General features: G+C 43.5%; 1 protein-coding gene across 1 annotated transcript in view; it reads left to right on the forward strand.

Annotated features, from left to right (window-relative positions):
- MAP2K5 (mitogen-activated protein kinase kinase 5) overlaps nt 1-13,353 on the forward strand; it is a 116,787-nt gene that overhangs the window by 39,530 nt on the left and 63,904 nt on the right. The window contains exons 9-13 of the mRNA XM_014308313.2: nt 1,325-1,364; nt 4,525-4,593; nt 4,687-4,768; nt 6,261-6,322; nt 12,159-12,207. Coding sequence (XP_014163788.1) covers nt 1,325-1,364; nt 4,525-4,593; nt 4,687-4,768; nt 6,261-6,322; nt 12,159-12,207 — 302 coding nt within the window. The remainder of the gene's footprint in view (nt 1-1,324; nt 1,365-4,524; nt 4,594-4,686; nt 4,769-6,260; nt 6,323-12,158; nt 12,208-13,353) is intronic.

Here is a 13,353-nt window from a genome sequence, read left to right on the forward strand (position 1 = left end):
CCCTAAAATATGGGAAATCATCTTAAATCCAGGATGTTTTCCCACTGTTGGTTCATCCCCAGAGCTCCTGGATTCATGGATTTGCGGATTCATGGATTCAGCTCCTGTTCTATCCAAGTTCCCATGGATAATCTCGCTTTCTACACTGATTTTTTCCCCTCTGCCCTGTTCAACTGTTTTTTCCCCCTCTAAAATCTGGTGCCAATCAGTTCCATAAATGTTCATCCAGGAGTTACTAAATTAAGGTGAAGTTTTTAGGAATTTCCAAGCCATTACCAGAAATTAGGGGGAGCGCTCAGGGTTATAAATACGATTAAATGACATTTTTGCCCTGTCTGAGGGTGATTTTACACGCAAAATCCCCAACTATTAAAGCTTTTCTTCTTCAGCAATAATTGCTGGAGGTACAGAGAGGTGAAATATTAGAATTCTTTAAAGTTAGTGCCACGTCTCTGCCAATGCCGCCATAAATCAGAGTGAGGCAGTAAAACCAGTGAAGAGGAAAACCTTTAATGGTTTTGTTTTTATGCAAAATTACATTGGATTTTGAGGTTTTTATTTTTAACTTCCTTTATTTTCTCACGTTTTCGTGGTTAGAAATATTCAAGTCGTTGTTAAATAGCCAGTTTTGGGTGTTTCTCCTCAGAAATTAAGACAAACTGCTGTTGAAATACTCTGGAAAATTATTTTGGGTACATGGGAACATCACCAATAATTCTTTCTATCTTTATATGCACCCTCTGATCACCAAATAAATGCAGGAATTGAATTTTGCTGAGATTTTCTGTGAGTCCTTAAATTCTGAGAAAGGATTGGCCATAATCTGCTTTAATTCAATTTATTTGGTGGAGCAGCTTGTCTCTGAAAATACCCATGGGACTGAGATAATCCTGATTTTCCATGAAAATTCTGAATAATGGTGATAATCTCAATTAATTCCATTGAAAGAAAATGGGAAAATGGATAAATTCGAGGTTGGACTCAAAGATTTTAGGTTGGACTTAATTTTGGAAGTCTTTTCCAACCTAAATGATTCTGTTAAATTCCCGTTTATCGTTTATTTTTCTGCTGTATCAAAACCTTCAATGTGTGTATTTTATATCAAAAATAAAGATAGGAACCCCTATAAATGGTTCCCTTGTAAATATATTTTTGATCCCTTGTTTTCCTCAGTTTTCCTTTAGAAATGCTGAATAAAATTGAATTTACAGAAAATCCATGGGGTAAAATTCATTTTTCTGTGAAATGAGTGTATTTATATTTCACATCCTTTGCTGAGGCAATTTTACATAATCTCAAATTATTGAATTTTTTCCTCACCCAGGGCTTACCATGTCCGTAGTGGAAAAATCCTGGCAGTGAAGGTAAGAAATCCCAGATATTTTATTTTTTTTCCCAGTTTTTCCTGCCCTTGCTTTCCTTCCCTTCCCTCTGATTTTTTGCTCTCAATTTCATTTATTGCATTAATTAATTTATTTACAGGAAATTTATTTATTTATTTAGTTAGTTACTGTAAATTTAGTCATTCCCAGTGAGCTCAGATTCCCAAAATTCAGGATTTTGCCTCAGGGAATTGCCTGAAAAATCTCACATTTTGGTCCTCCAAGGATGTTTCCAGGAGCAGTTGGGCTCCTTGATTAAACCTGGAATTTGTAGGTTTTTGTGGTCAGGAAAAATCCCAATTTTCTCTGAAATTCACTTAAAACTGGGATAAAATAATAGCAACAATGGGGCAGATCTTGGATGCAACTTGTGAATTAAATTATGCTTGTAAATGAAATTATTAATTATACTATGGATTAAATTATTAATTGTATATTATATTAATTAAGAATTATATTAATTATTATTAGTTCATATGCAGAAAAATAAGCCAAAAAAAGTAATTTTGTGGGTTTTTTAAATGATAAAATCCAGATTTAATTGCACAAGATAACCACAAACCTGTTGACTAAAACATTTCCAGCTGGTAAATAATCAACCCAATGCTAATAATCCACACCACAATCCCTCAGTGATGCACCAAATTCCATATTTTGCATAACCTTAACCTCCAGAGGACTTAATCCCTTTTTCCAGGTCGCTTTTTCCTCTTTAAAGGGGAAAATCCCAGTGAGAACCATGAATCTGCACTGCTTTTTGCCACTCTCCCACTGCTTTTAGCTGCAATTCCAGTGCAGCATTTGCTTATCATTATTACCTTTATTATTTATTACCCCTGCCCACAACACCCCGAATTTCCTCTGAGCTGTGCATACCGCAAAAGACAAGGATGCCTTAATTAAATTAAAGCAGAATATCTGAGTTTGACCTGTGATTTTTGCTCTGCTTCCCTTTAGTGGAGGCAGCAAATGGAGGGAGGCAGCAGTGACAGCCCGTGATGAATTGCTGTGTTTATTCTGGGTATTTTAATGGCCTCTCCCTAATTCAAATTGAGCAGGGAGTAAATTATAATTCAGTCACTCAGCTGCTGGGCCTCACCTGACAGCTCAGCCTCAGAGTGCTGGGGGAGCACAGCCTCAGGTGGATTCCTCTCTCCAAACTTCACCCTGGCCACGAGCAGGGCTCCAAAATCGCTGAATTTTGGGCAAAAAAAATCATTAGGAAGATGCAGCTTGCTCAGGAAGATCAGAGGCCTTCCCAGATGACTTGCATGTCAGTTTAAATTCATTTTTAAAACGTTCTTCTGGTCCAACATCCATCCCCAGCTCAACTCCAAAGTTCACCCTTTTCCCTGGGCCCGAGGGCTCCAAAATCACTGAATTTTGGGCAGAAATGTCATTAGGAAGATCAGAGGACTTCCCAGAGGACTTGCATGTCATTTAAATTCATTTTTAAAAAGTACTTCTGGTCCAACATCCATCCCCAGCTCAAGCATCTCACCCAGCTGTGACCCTGGGCACACTGAGGGCATCCCAGGGAAATGATGATTGGTGCTGCAAAGTTCTTGGTTTAGGGAAAAAAACCCCAATGATTGAATGTTCCCAGGGAGATTTTGGATTCCCCATCCTGGAGTGTCCAAGGCCAGGGCTAGGAGCCCCTGGGATGGGGAAGGTGGAATGAGATCCCTTTAAGGGCCTTTCCCACCCAAACCATCCCAGGATTCCAGGAATTTGCATCCAAATCTTCATTCCCAGCTTCATCCTCAGCAGCAATGACTCTGAGGAGATTTTGTTTTTGTTTTTGTTTTGTTTTGCTGTAACACAGTTCCAGCCCATGCTGGAAACTGCCCCCTCGTGAATCCCTGGAAGTTTTTGTACCTCTGCAAAACAGGCTTGGAAATTTCGTACAAAAGGAGATGATAAATGCAGGTTAAGGTGAGATATAAATAGTTTTTTCCTCTTTTTGTGCTGCAAATAAAGAAATTTCCTCCAGCCTTGGCATGAGGTGGGGTCACACAAGCCACACGTTTCCAGCTGGAAGAAAACAGTAAAATAATTCTGCAGAGGAAGTGAGGCAGGTCTCCCCTAATTAATTTTGGGGTGAAATAATCTTGTAGTTGCGCTGTCTGTGCCCTTCCCTTGGTGTCCTGACCACCTGGAAATGGGGAAACTCTGCTTTCCCAGGTTATCCTCATTACTGGGGTGTTTGTAATTAGGGTTGGTGCAAATGAGCCCCAGACCTTTCCTCATTCTAGGCCTGGCTTTGGGATGCCAGGGATGTTTTTGCTCCTGGGGTCGGAGAAATCCCTCGCTGGGATGAGAAGTGAGTGAGATAAAATTTTGATTTGACACCCCTGACAAGATGGAATTTGGTGAAGTTCAGAGAACACCACTGGTGGGATCCCAGCAGATGAATTTCTGAGGTTCTCACGCTGGAAAAAATGTAAGTGAATATTGTTGGCAAATGATTATTGATCTGGACAAGTGTGTTAAATGTTTCTTGGCAGCCCTGTACTCTGCTTACAATTTAGTTTAGTGACAGCTTTTATAAATAACCCTGGAGCAGCTCTGGAAGAGGCAGGTTATTGGTTTTTCCTGGAGACAGATTTTGGTGCTGGGTTGGAAATGGGCTCCCCGTGTTGTGTTCTGTTCTGTCAGCACTATTCCTGGAATGTTTATTGTGCTGATCCTGAAAACTGACTGAATTCTGCTTCCCTTCAGCTTAAAGTGTTAAATACTGAAGGGCTGGCTGGGGGCAGACTGAGCCTGGCTCCAAGCACTGGGTCCAGTTTGGTTTGTGAAGCAGAGCTTAATAATTGAGTTTTCAGGTCTTCAAAGAACTGTGGCAAGAAATTCTGTGTTCAGTTTGTCTTTCGGTGCCTCGCTCAGAGGGTCTGCCATGAAAAATCCTGGGAATTTAGAATTGCAGGAAGTGCAGCCCACTTTGGCTGCAGTTCCTGGTGCTTTGGTCCTGCTGGGCACTTGGGATGGTGAGAAAATGTCCTTCCTGTTCAAATATTCTTCCCACCTATTCCTCTCCTTCTTGTTACCCCACAATGATCATTATTCCATGGATCTTCAGGATTTTTATTTGAATAATTCACTTCCCTTTAACATGAACTCTGTGTATTCTGTCTTTCAGGTCATACCCTTGGATATAACACTGGAGCTCCAGAAGCAGATCATGTCAGAGTTGGAAATTCTTTACAAGGTATGTGGGTTTTACCATTGGAATTATTTGTACTTCAGTTTTCTTACAGCAGATTTTAAAACAGCCTCATGGCTTTTTTCTCTCTTTTCCCAGTGTGACTCCTCGTATATCATAGGATTTTATGGTGCTTTTTTTGTAGAAAACAGGATTTCATTGTGCACAGAGTTCATGGATGGTGAGTAGTGGATCCAGTTTGCTTTTGATTGCTAAGTAATTAAATGAGAGAAAATTTTTTTTGGTAGAATGAAATGCAACAGTAAGACTCGAAAATGTGGAGTATTAATAATATTGCAGGTAGTTAAAAAACCAGAGCAGGTTGGAATTGGGACTGGGGGACATTCTGCATTTTCCCTGCGTGGAACTTCGCTTACTTTTATGGAAAATGTAAATAGAAGAGGAATAAAGGCAGCCTTAATTTGTGGTTTGATATTTGAGCCTCTCGTGCAATCTGTCCTCGCTGACAAAACAGCTGTTCCTCACTTGTAGTGTTTTGATAGCCAAAACAGCTTTTCCTTTCAAGAAATCTATTAACCCGATGTCCTGGGTGTTTGCAGTGGAAATGGTCTCTTAATTACCAGGCAAGGAGTTATTTTCCAGCCCAGCTGTTTCCCAGCTCGCTGCCGAGTTCCTTCTGGAGCCCCTCTCGTTCCTCCCCGCGCGAATCCTCACCCCAAACCCACCCCTGACCCCACAGCCTGGAATTCCAGAGCTGGCCCAGCCCTTGGCTGGGGAATTTGGGATATTCCTGAGGAAAAGCAGGGCCTGGTGCAGCAGTTTGCCAGATTTTTAATTCTCAATTTTAAATTTCTTTCCTTGAGAATTTGTGTTTCAGCCCAGGGACATTTTGCACTCTGGTTTCATCACGAGGTTTTTTTGCAGAAGAGAAGGGAGGTTTCCCAGTCCCTTGGGAATGTCTGTAGGGATTCAGAGGGAATCCCATGTCCCCATCAATGGGGGATGCTCACAGGGCTGTGCCAGGTTTTTTCCCATTCTGGATTTACTGGGAAAACTTCAACTGCTTCCCCAGGAACTCCAGGAATTTTATTTCAGGCATCAGTGTGGACACGGCCAAACCCTCCCTGGTGTGATGTCAGGAGGAGATGGCTTTAATCATGGATATAAAATGGATATTTATTTCCATTTCAATGGCTGTTTATATCCATTTAATTGGATATTTATGTCCATTTCAATGGCTGTTTATATCCATTGAATTGGATATTTATATCCATTGAATCATGGATATAAATATTGGATACCACAGAATGGTAGCAGTAGGTTTTGGGGACAAGAGCTGGGATACTTTGGACCTTGAAATCTGCTTTTTGGGATGGTTTTGTTATCCCCAAGACATTTTTCCACACAGTTTGGAGCTCTTTCATGTTGATATTTATGACTGGAAGGTTTTGTAACGTTTTGTCACTGCTGCTTCCTGAGTATCAGTGCTACAAGCAGAAATCAGGGATGTGGTAAGAAGCTCCCTGAGTGCTGTTTGGTGTGTTTATGCAGAGTTTGGGAGCTTTTTAAGGTCAGTTATTTCTGCCACAGCTATTGCTCTATCACTGATGGTGTTTTTATTAATAACCAAGGCCTAGAAAACCCTTGGGGCTTCAAATCTGGGGCACTGTTTCATCTGGCACCACCTGAGCTCGTGCTGTTTGTCCCTGCAGGGGGGTCCCTGGATGTTTATAGAAAAATTCCAGAACACGTTCTCGGAAGGATAGCGGTGGCTGTGAGTCGTTTATTGCTTTTTATCTCGCAGTTTTTGGCTGTGGGGGTGGAAAATGCGGGTTTGGGTGGTCATTGGGAGGCTGGGGCAGCTCCAGGGTCTGTGTGGGAGGAGGGTCTTTCCTCTCTCCTGCTCCTCCAAACCATCCCCTGTGCTCAGGGGCACTGGATGGGATTTAAGGTCCCTCCCAACCCAAACCCTTCCATGATTCTGTTTCTCAAATCTGTGTGACAGGATGGGGTAAATTGGCTGGGATGAGGAAACAAAAGAATTTGCTGGAAGTCTGTGTGGTCACATCCCTTCCTGTCAGCATTTCTTCCCGTCAGGACGGAGAAGTGCTTTTAATCACCTTGATTTATTAAATTATTTCTTTAATCAGCTCCTTAAGCCCTTCTGCTCTCTGTGGTGCCTTCAGGAGGTGGCTCGGGAGCCCTCTGGGCATCCTTTGTCTCTGAGTGTGTGATTTCCATCCTGGCCGCCCTTATTCTGGCCAGAGGGTCTCCCTTGGTTTTCCAACCCTCTCTCTTTGGTTGTTCTGTGGGTTTTCCTTGCCAGCTTGGAGGGTTGGGTTGGTTCCTGCCACCCAAATGCAGAGGCAGAACAGATTTTCTGTGTTCTGCTCAAGGAAGATGGAATTTTTCCCTTGGCACAAGCCAGAGCTGCCACAGGCTGGTCTCTCACCCTGAGCAGCCCCAGGGAAGAGTTAATTGGGGTCATTTTTGGGGTGGTGAGGCTGAGCTGACAGAAGAACCCTCAGATCTCCTGGGTTTGGTCTTGAGGTGTTGATGGTGGGAGCCTTGAAGCCCCTGGCAGCTCATCCTTGGGGCTCTGCAGCCTTCAGCTGCTGAAAATTCACTGGCCATGATTGAAAACTCAAATTACAGACCAACAGAAAATTCCAAAGTTCAAAAAACCCATCTTTCCCCGCAGCTGAGCAGAGGGTAATGACCAATGTCTCAGTGGATCTCACCAGGGAGGGAGATACTGCAAAACAATTGCCAAGTATAAGGAATACTTTGATAACTTAAGCAGTTTAAAGCATAACAAAGTTATTCTATCATGTGCCATTTAATTAAGTGCTGGCTTTTCATATTCATTATACATCAAGCTGACAATTTAAATCCTTTAATCCAACACAGGCAGCTATTTAGTCTCTGTTCATTGTAATTCACAGCTCTCCTTTCCTCTTAATTTGTGTGGCCTGCCCAGGGTGATGAGCATCCCTCTCTGATGCTGTTCCCTCTGAGCAGCTTCAAATCTGCTCATTATGTACCTGGCAGTTCCTGGTGCAGTTTGAGTGCTTTTCACCTCAGCTCAGAGGGAGAATCTTTCATCTCCATTCCTCTGGAGCAGTGAGTGGGAAGTTGCTCACAGAATCCCCGTTTTCCTGATGAGGATGATGAGGATGGTTTGATGATCTGGGATGGGCTTCCAGCGTTCCCTCAGCTGCTCATTCCTTCTCCTTTTGCTGATCTTGGTGTGGGTTTAATCCATCACACCTTGGTTTTATCTCTCCCCCATCCTCCCCTTGCCATTCCACAGGTGTCTCCTCCACTTTTCCTCTCACCCCTAATGCTGCTGTCCAGCCCCACCTGTGGTGTCTCCATATCTGGATTTTTTCATTCCCCTCAGGGTCATTTTGTCCCTGGTCAGTCAGCCTGGGAGCCTCAGTCCCTGAGATGGATATCTCACTTTTCCTGATTATTTTATTTCCTATTTCCTACTTGTGAGCCTGACTCCCTGACATGGATATTCCACTTTTCCTAGTTTTATTTCCTGCCTGTGAACCTCACTCCCTGACATGGATATTCCACTTTTCCTAGTTTTTATTTCCTGCCTGTGAGCTTCACTCCCTGACATGAATATTTCACTTTTCCCAGTTATTTTATTTCCTATTTCCTGCCTGTGAGCCTGACTCCTTGAGGTGGATATTTAACTTTTCCCAGTTACTTTATTTCCTATTTCCTGCCTGTGAGCCTGAATCCCTGACATGGATATTTCGCTTTTCCTAGTTTTTATTTCCTGCCTGTGAGCCTGACTCCCTGACACGGATATCTCACTTTTCCTAGTTTTTATTTCCTGCTTCCTGTTCCCACTGCAGAGCAGGGGCTGAGGAAGGAGGGGAACAAAGGAGCTTCAGAGAAGGGAAGCTGCACCCTTTTCTGCTGCTCTGGGAGCAGAAGGTGAGCGCTGAGGCTGAACCAGCCCTGGCAGCTCCTGGGCTCTGGTGCTGATTTTTGGCACAGTGGAGGAGTTGGAAGGAGGCACAGGAGCCTTTTGTTTTCCCTGGAATTTCTCTCTGGCTCCTTTGAGCCTCCCCAGGCTGTGTCTGAGGGGCAGCAGAGCCTTTTCAGGGGGCTGGGGCACCTTTGTGCTGAGTCCTTGTAATCCCCTGAGCACTTTGGGATTACCCAGGTCCATCATTTTTTCCCCGGTCTGGTTTTTTTCCCATCCCCACAGTCATTTTTTTATTCTCCCAGTACATGTCCAGTGGAAGCTGCTTGATGACGTGTGTGACCTGCACATCTGTTAATTGCAATTTGTGGAAGTTTTTAAGGGAAGCCATTTCCAGGGGAAAAGGATGCAGCACATGCAGGCAGGCATTCCCTGCACCCCAGCACTCCTCTGGCTCCAGCTTTGGGATTTCTGGCCTTGGACTTGTTGATCTGGGAGGGCTTTTCCAGCCTAAATGGTTCTAAATGGGCACCACTGGGTTTGTCTTTTTCATTTTCTGCCCTCTCAGCCAGACTTGGCGTGGGTGTGGGGCAGTTCCAGAGAGGCCCCAGGGGCTGGAGAGAGCTGGGGGTGCTCACCTGGAGAAGGGAAGGATCCAGGGAGAGCTCAGAGACCCTAAAGGAGAGCTGGGAATGTTCCCCTGGAGAGGAGAAGGACCCAGGGAGAGCTCAGAGCCCTTGCAGGGCCTGAAGGGGCTCCAGGAGAGCTGCAGAGGGACTGGGGACAAGGGACAGGACACAGGGAATGGCTTCCTGTCCAATGTGACCCTCCAGGGATCCAGGGGCAGCCCCAGCTGCTCTGGGCACCTGTGCCAGGGCCTGCCCCCCCTGCCAGGGAACAATTCCTAATTCCCAGTGTCCCACCCAACCCTCCCCTCTGGCATTTTGGAGCCGTTCCCCTTTCCTGTCCCTCCATCCCTCGGGAATTGTCTCTCTCCATCTCTGGTTTGGGTTCCTTCAGGCACTGCAAGGCCACACTTGGGTCATCCTGGAGCTTCTTTCTTTTCTCCAGGCTGGACAATGCCAGTTCTCTCAGGAGATGTGGAGGGATCTCTGCCCTCACCCTGAAACCCATCCCTGTTCCCTTTGTGAGTCACCAGCAGTGAGAAGGGGAAATCTCCCTCAATCCCTCTCCTTCCTCCTGTTTCTATTTCCCTGGAGGGCTGGGGTGTTTTCTCGAGGAGAAGCAGATTTTGGGAGCCCCAGAGCGAGGCTGTGGCCACTGCAGGGGTGGTGCTGCTCCCTCTGGGCTGGGCTGGGGCTCTCAGAGCCTCTGTGCCTTGGCTTGCCTCTTCACACATTTATTTTCCCTCCCTGCTGGAGCAGTGACATTGTGCTCTGTGCTGTTGATTGAAGTTCTCCCTGAAAGGATGTGCACTTGAACTGTCAGCAGAGTGAGAGATTGACAGCAGGTGGAAGCACTTTTTGTGTCAAGGCTTTGTCAAGGCATTGTTGTAAAACCTCCTTTACTGAATACCAATAATTCCTGCTCCAGCTTCAATCAAAAGATTCTCCCCTCCAGTTTTAGAATAATATTTAATGCTTGAGAGTCCTTCCCTAATAGGCAAATGTAAGGGGAGTGAATAACGAGCTGAGTCCATTTGGGGGGCTCCTGTGAGCAGATTTACAGCCCAGGAGAAAGGGAAAAACTCCTTTTTTATTCCTTTGTACACCCAGAGAGTCTGAAGGGAGAGTTTGGTAATTCCATCGCTTCCCTCACTGCTTACCCAGCACATGTTCATAATAAAGATGTTTAGTAACTCGCAGCTGTGGATTTGTTTCCTGAGAAATGTTTCCTTTTTCTTTTAAATGGATGCTTGCTTTAAACAAAATAATTTCCTATGCTTTTAAAGATTTTCAATAGTCTAAATACATTTTTAATAATCAAAGAGTTCACTGTTCTGAAAAATCCCTTTGGCCATTGGAGGAGGTTTGAAATGTTGCATCTCCTTGATTTATTTTTGCATTGGTATATTATTATTTCTATTTATAGGTATATCTATATTTACAGATATACTTGTATTTATGGATATATTTCTATTTGTAATTGCATTTATTTGTTTGTTATTTGTTATTAATAATTATTATTTTAATGTTATTGCTGGTGTAATTACATCAAAATGCTGTAGGTAGAATTTCCATTTGCTTTTCATAAGCCATGGAATCATGGAAAGATTAAGGTTGGGAAAAAAACCCTTTAAGATCATCAAATCCAAGCCTTTTGAAAGGCTTGAGTGAACAAGCCACACCTCTGGGCAGGCAGAATTGGACCAAAGCTTTTGTTAAAGGTAAAAAGCATCTGAAGGCAGGAGATGGTTGGGTTTGGAGTGAGTTTAAGGGAGGAATTATCTCCTGGAACAATTCCTTTGGGATCCACCATCATTATTTGCTTTACAAAAAGATTCTGATTCAACCAACATCATTTTTCTTACAGAATAAATGTTAAATTTTGAAGGAGTTTCTAATGCAAGAGGAAGGCAGAAAATGACTGTGCTCTCTGCTTTCACTCTGTATCATTTTTAGCACTTCTGCTCGATCACTGCAACATAAATAATTTCATTTTGGGCTACTCAGAGCACAGAAAATGAATTGTCTTGGCTGCAGAACTCACACAACTTTAACAGTGTCAGAAATGCTTCATTGTTCTGGAGATCCATGAGGAAAACCTCTTGGAAATGGAGTTAAATTTCACCTCAGAGATGGAGAGTGTTGAAAAGAGCCAGCAGGGGTGGGCTGGGGAGCTCAGCACTGGTTGGAATTTTTGTGGTTGGAATTTTGTGCTGCAGTAACTGGGTTTGGAGTTTGGCTTTAGCAGCTTTGGTGGTGAAAGGAGCAAATTTTGAAACCCGCCCAGGTTTAGGAGTTGTATTTACTTTTAGGAGTTACATTTCCTTTTAGGAGTTGTGTTTTAGGAATTGTATGTGGTTTAGGAATTCTATTTCCTTTCAGGAATTGTATTTTAGGAATTGTATTTGGTTTTTGGAGCTGTATTTCCTTTTAGGAGTTGTGTTTTAGGAGCTGCAGTTTCTGTGCTGTGAGATGCAGCAGGATTTGTGGTTTTGTGTTTGGTCCAATATGAGAGGAAAATGAGGGAATTTTCACAGCTCGAGAGGAAAAGTTCCACATTTGCATTGAGTAAATTAAAACAAGTAAAGGAAAAGGCTCAGGGTGCAGCAGATGGAAGAAAGGGAAGGGAGGATGAAGTGGAAGAGGTTATTAAGAGATTTTCTTGGTTTCTGGCCTTTTGCAAGAGGACCAATCATTCCATCCTTTGGCCCTCATGGTTTCTAACACCCCAGCAAGGGCAGGTGAATTAAAGATCCACTTGAGATGCCTGAAGGGATTCAGTGTGAGCTCAGCTGAGTTCAGCTTGCAGCTCCTGGCAAGAAATTAAAGTGTGTATTATTAATTTGTGCATTAATAAAGGACCTGCTGCAGGTTTTTAGCGGGGCTCACCTGGGAGGGAGGTGGGGTCTCCCCTTTTCCTGCTCCTGCTTCATTCTTACACTTGGCTTCTCTGATCTCCCACCCCAGCTGAAATTGGGAATTTTTCCTATCAGGAATCCCTAAAATGTGATTTTTTTTTTCCTTTCTTTTACCTGAAGGTTGTGAAAGGCCTGACCTATTTATGGAGTCTGAAGATTTTACACAGAGGTGAGTAGCAATGTTTTCTGTTTTCCAATGACATTTTAACGTCACTTCCTCCAAAGACCAAGCAGACATCTGCTTTGAGTCCAGTGGGGTGATGCAGCATGAATCTCACTCATTAACCTTGCACACTTTCTTGTAAAACATTTTTATTGCTCTTTTATTGCCCTCCCTCCTCCCCTGGAAAGAAAAGCACTGCGGAGAGGAATGAATTTTACAGGGATTTAGGAGCTTAGGGTTGCAAACAGGTGCCCAGTGGAAAAAATCAGCGTGGAAATGAGATGTTTGATGGTGGTGGAAACAGAAAATAGGCAATGAATTGTCTTTGGTGCTTCAGAAATCTCATGTAACAGCCACAAGTGTTGCTGGAGGCTCAGATCTGTGAAATCATGTCCTCTACCATGGTCAGGGACAGGGAAAGGCTTTAAACCTGCTTGGACATAAGTCAGTTTGGGGGTTTTGCTGTTTATTCTCTTTCCTGCAGCTAATTTGGGGTGTTTTTTTTTTTTTTTAAACTCCTCATTTATTCCTTGCTTTTTGCTGTGAAATTTTGCTTATAATGTGTCTGTTTGGAAAAATTAATTCAGATCCACCAAAACTTCAAAAACAATGTGGGAAATGCTGTTTAAAGAACAGAGAAGCTCATTCCCCCTACACCAAACTTCCAAAACAAATAGAAAAAAATTAAAAATGAGAAACTCATTCAATTTTTAATGTTTCCAAGGAGTCTGGAGGTAGCTGCTCTGCTCCTTGGTGTTGCTGTGTATTCCCACATCTGTTCCCTCATCCTGGGAGCAGTAACCCTGGTCCCTCCTGAGGAAAGAGCATCTCAGTGGATCTTTAATTCACCTGCCCTTGCTGGGGTGTTAGAAACCATGAGGGCCAAAGGATGGAATGATTGGTCCTCTTGCAAAAGGCCAGAAACCAAGAAAATCTCTTAATAACCTCTTCCACTTGGTCCTCCCTTCCCTTCTTTCCATTTGCTGCATCCTGCACCTGCTCCAGGTGAATTCTGCTCGTTTCATCCTGCCGTTTTTGGGCTACAGAAAATGGGAATTTCTGTCTCTCCAAAGCAGGGACAGAGGGATGGAATGGCAGGCAGGTGATTATTTCTGCAGGTGATGTCCTGGAGTGCCAGGTTCAGAATTGTAT

This window comes from Geospiza fortis, unplaced genomic scaffold (assembly GCF_000277835.1).
Source record: "Geospiza fortis unplaced genomic scaffold, GeoFor_1.0 scaffold2, whole genome shotgun sequence".
In the NCBI taxonomy this organism is placed as follows: Eukaryota; Metazoa; Chordata; class Aves; order Passeriformes; family Thraupidae; genus Geospiza; species Geospiza fortis.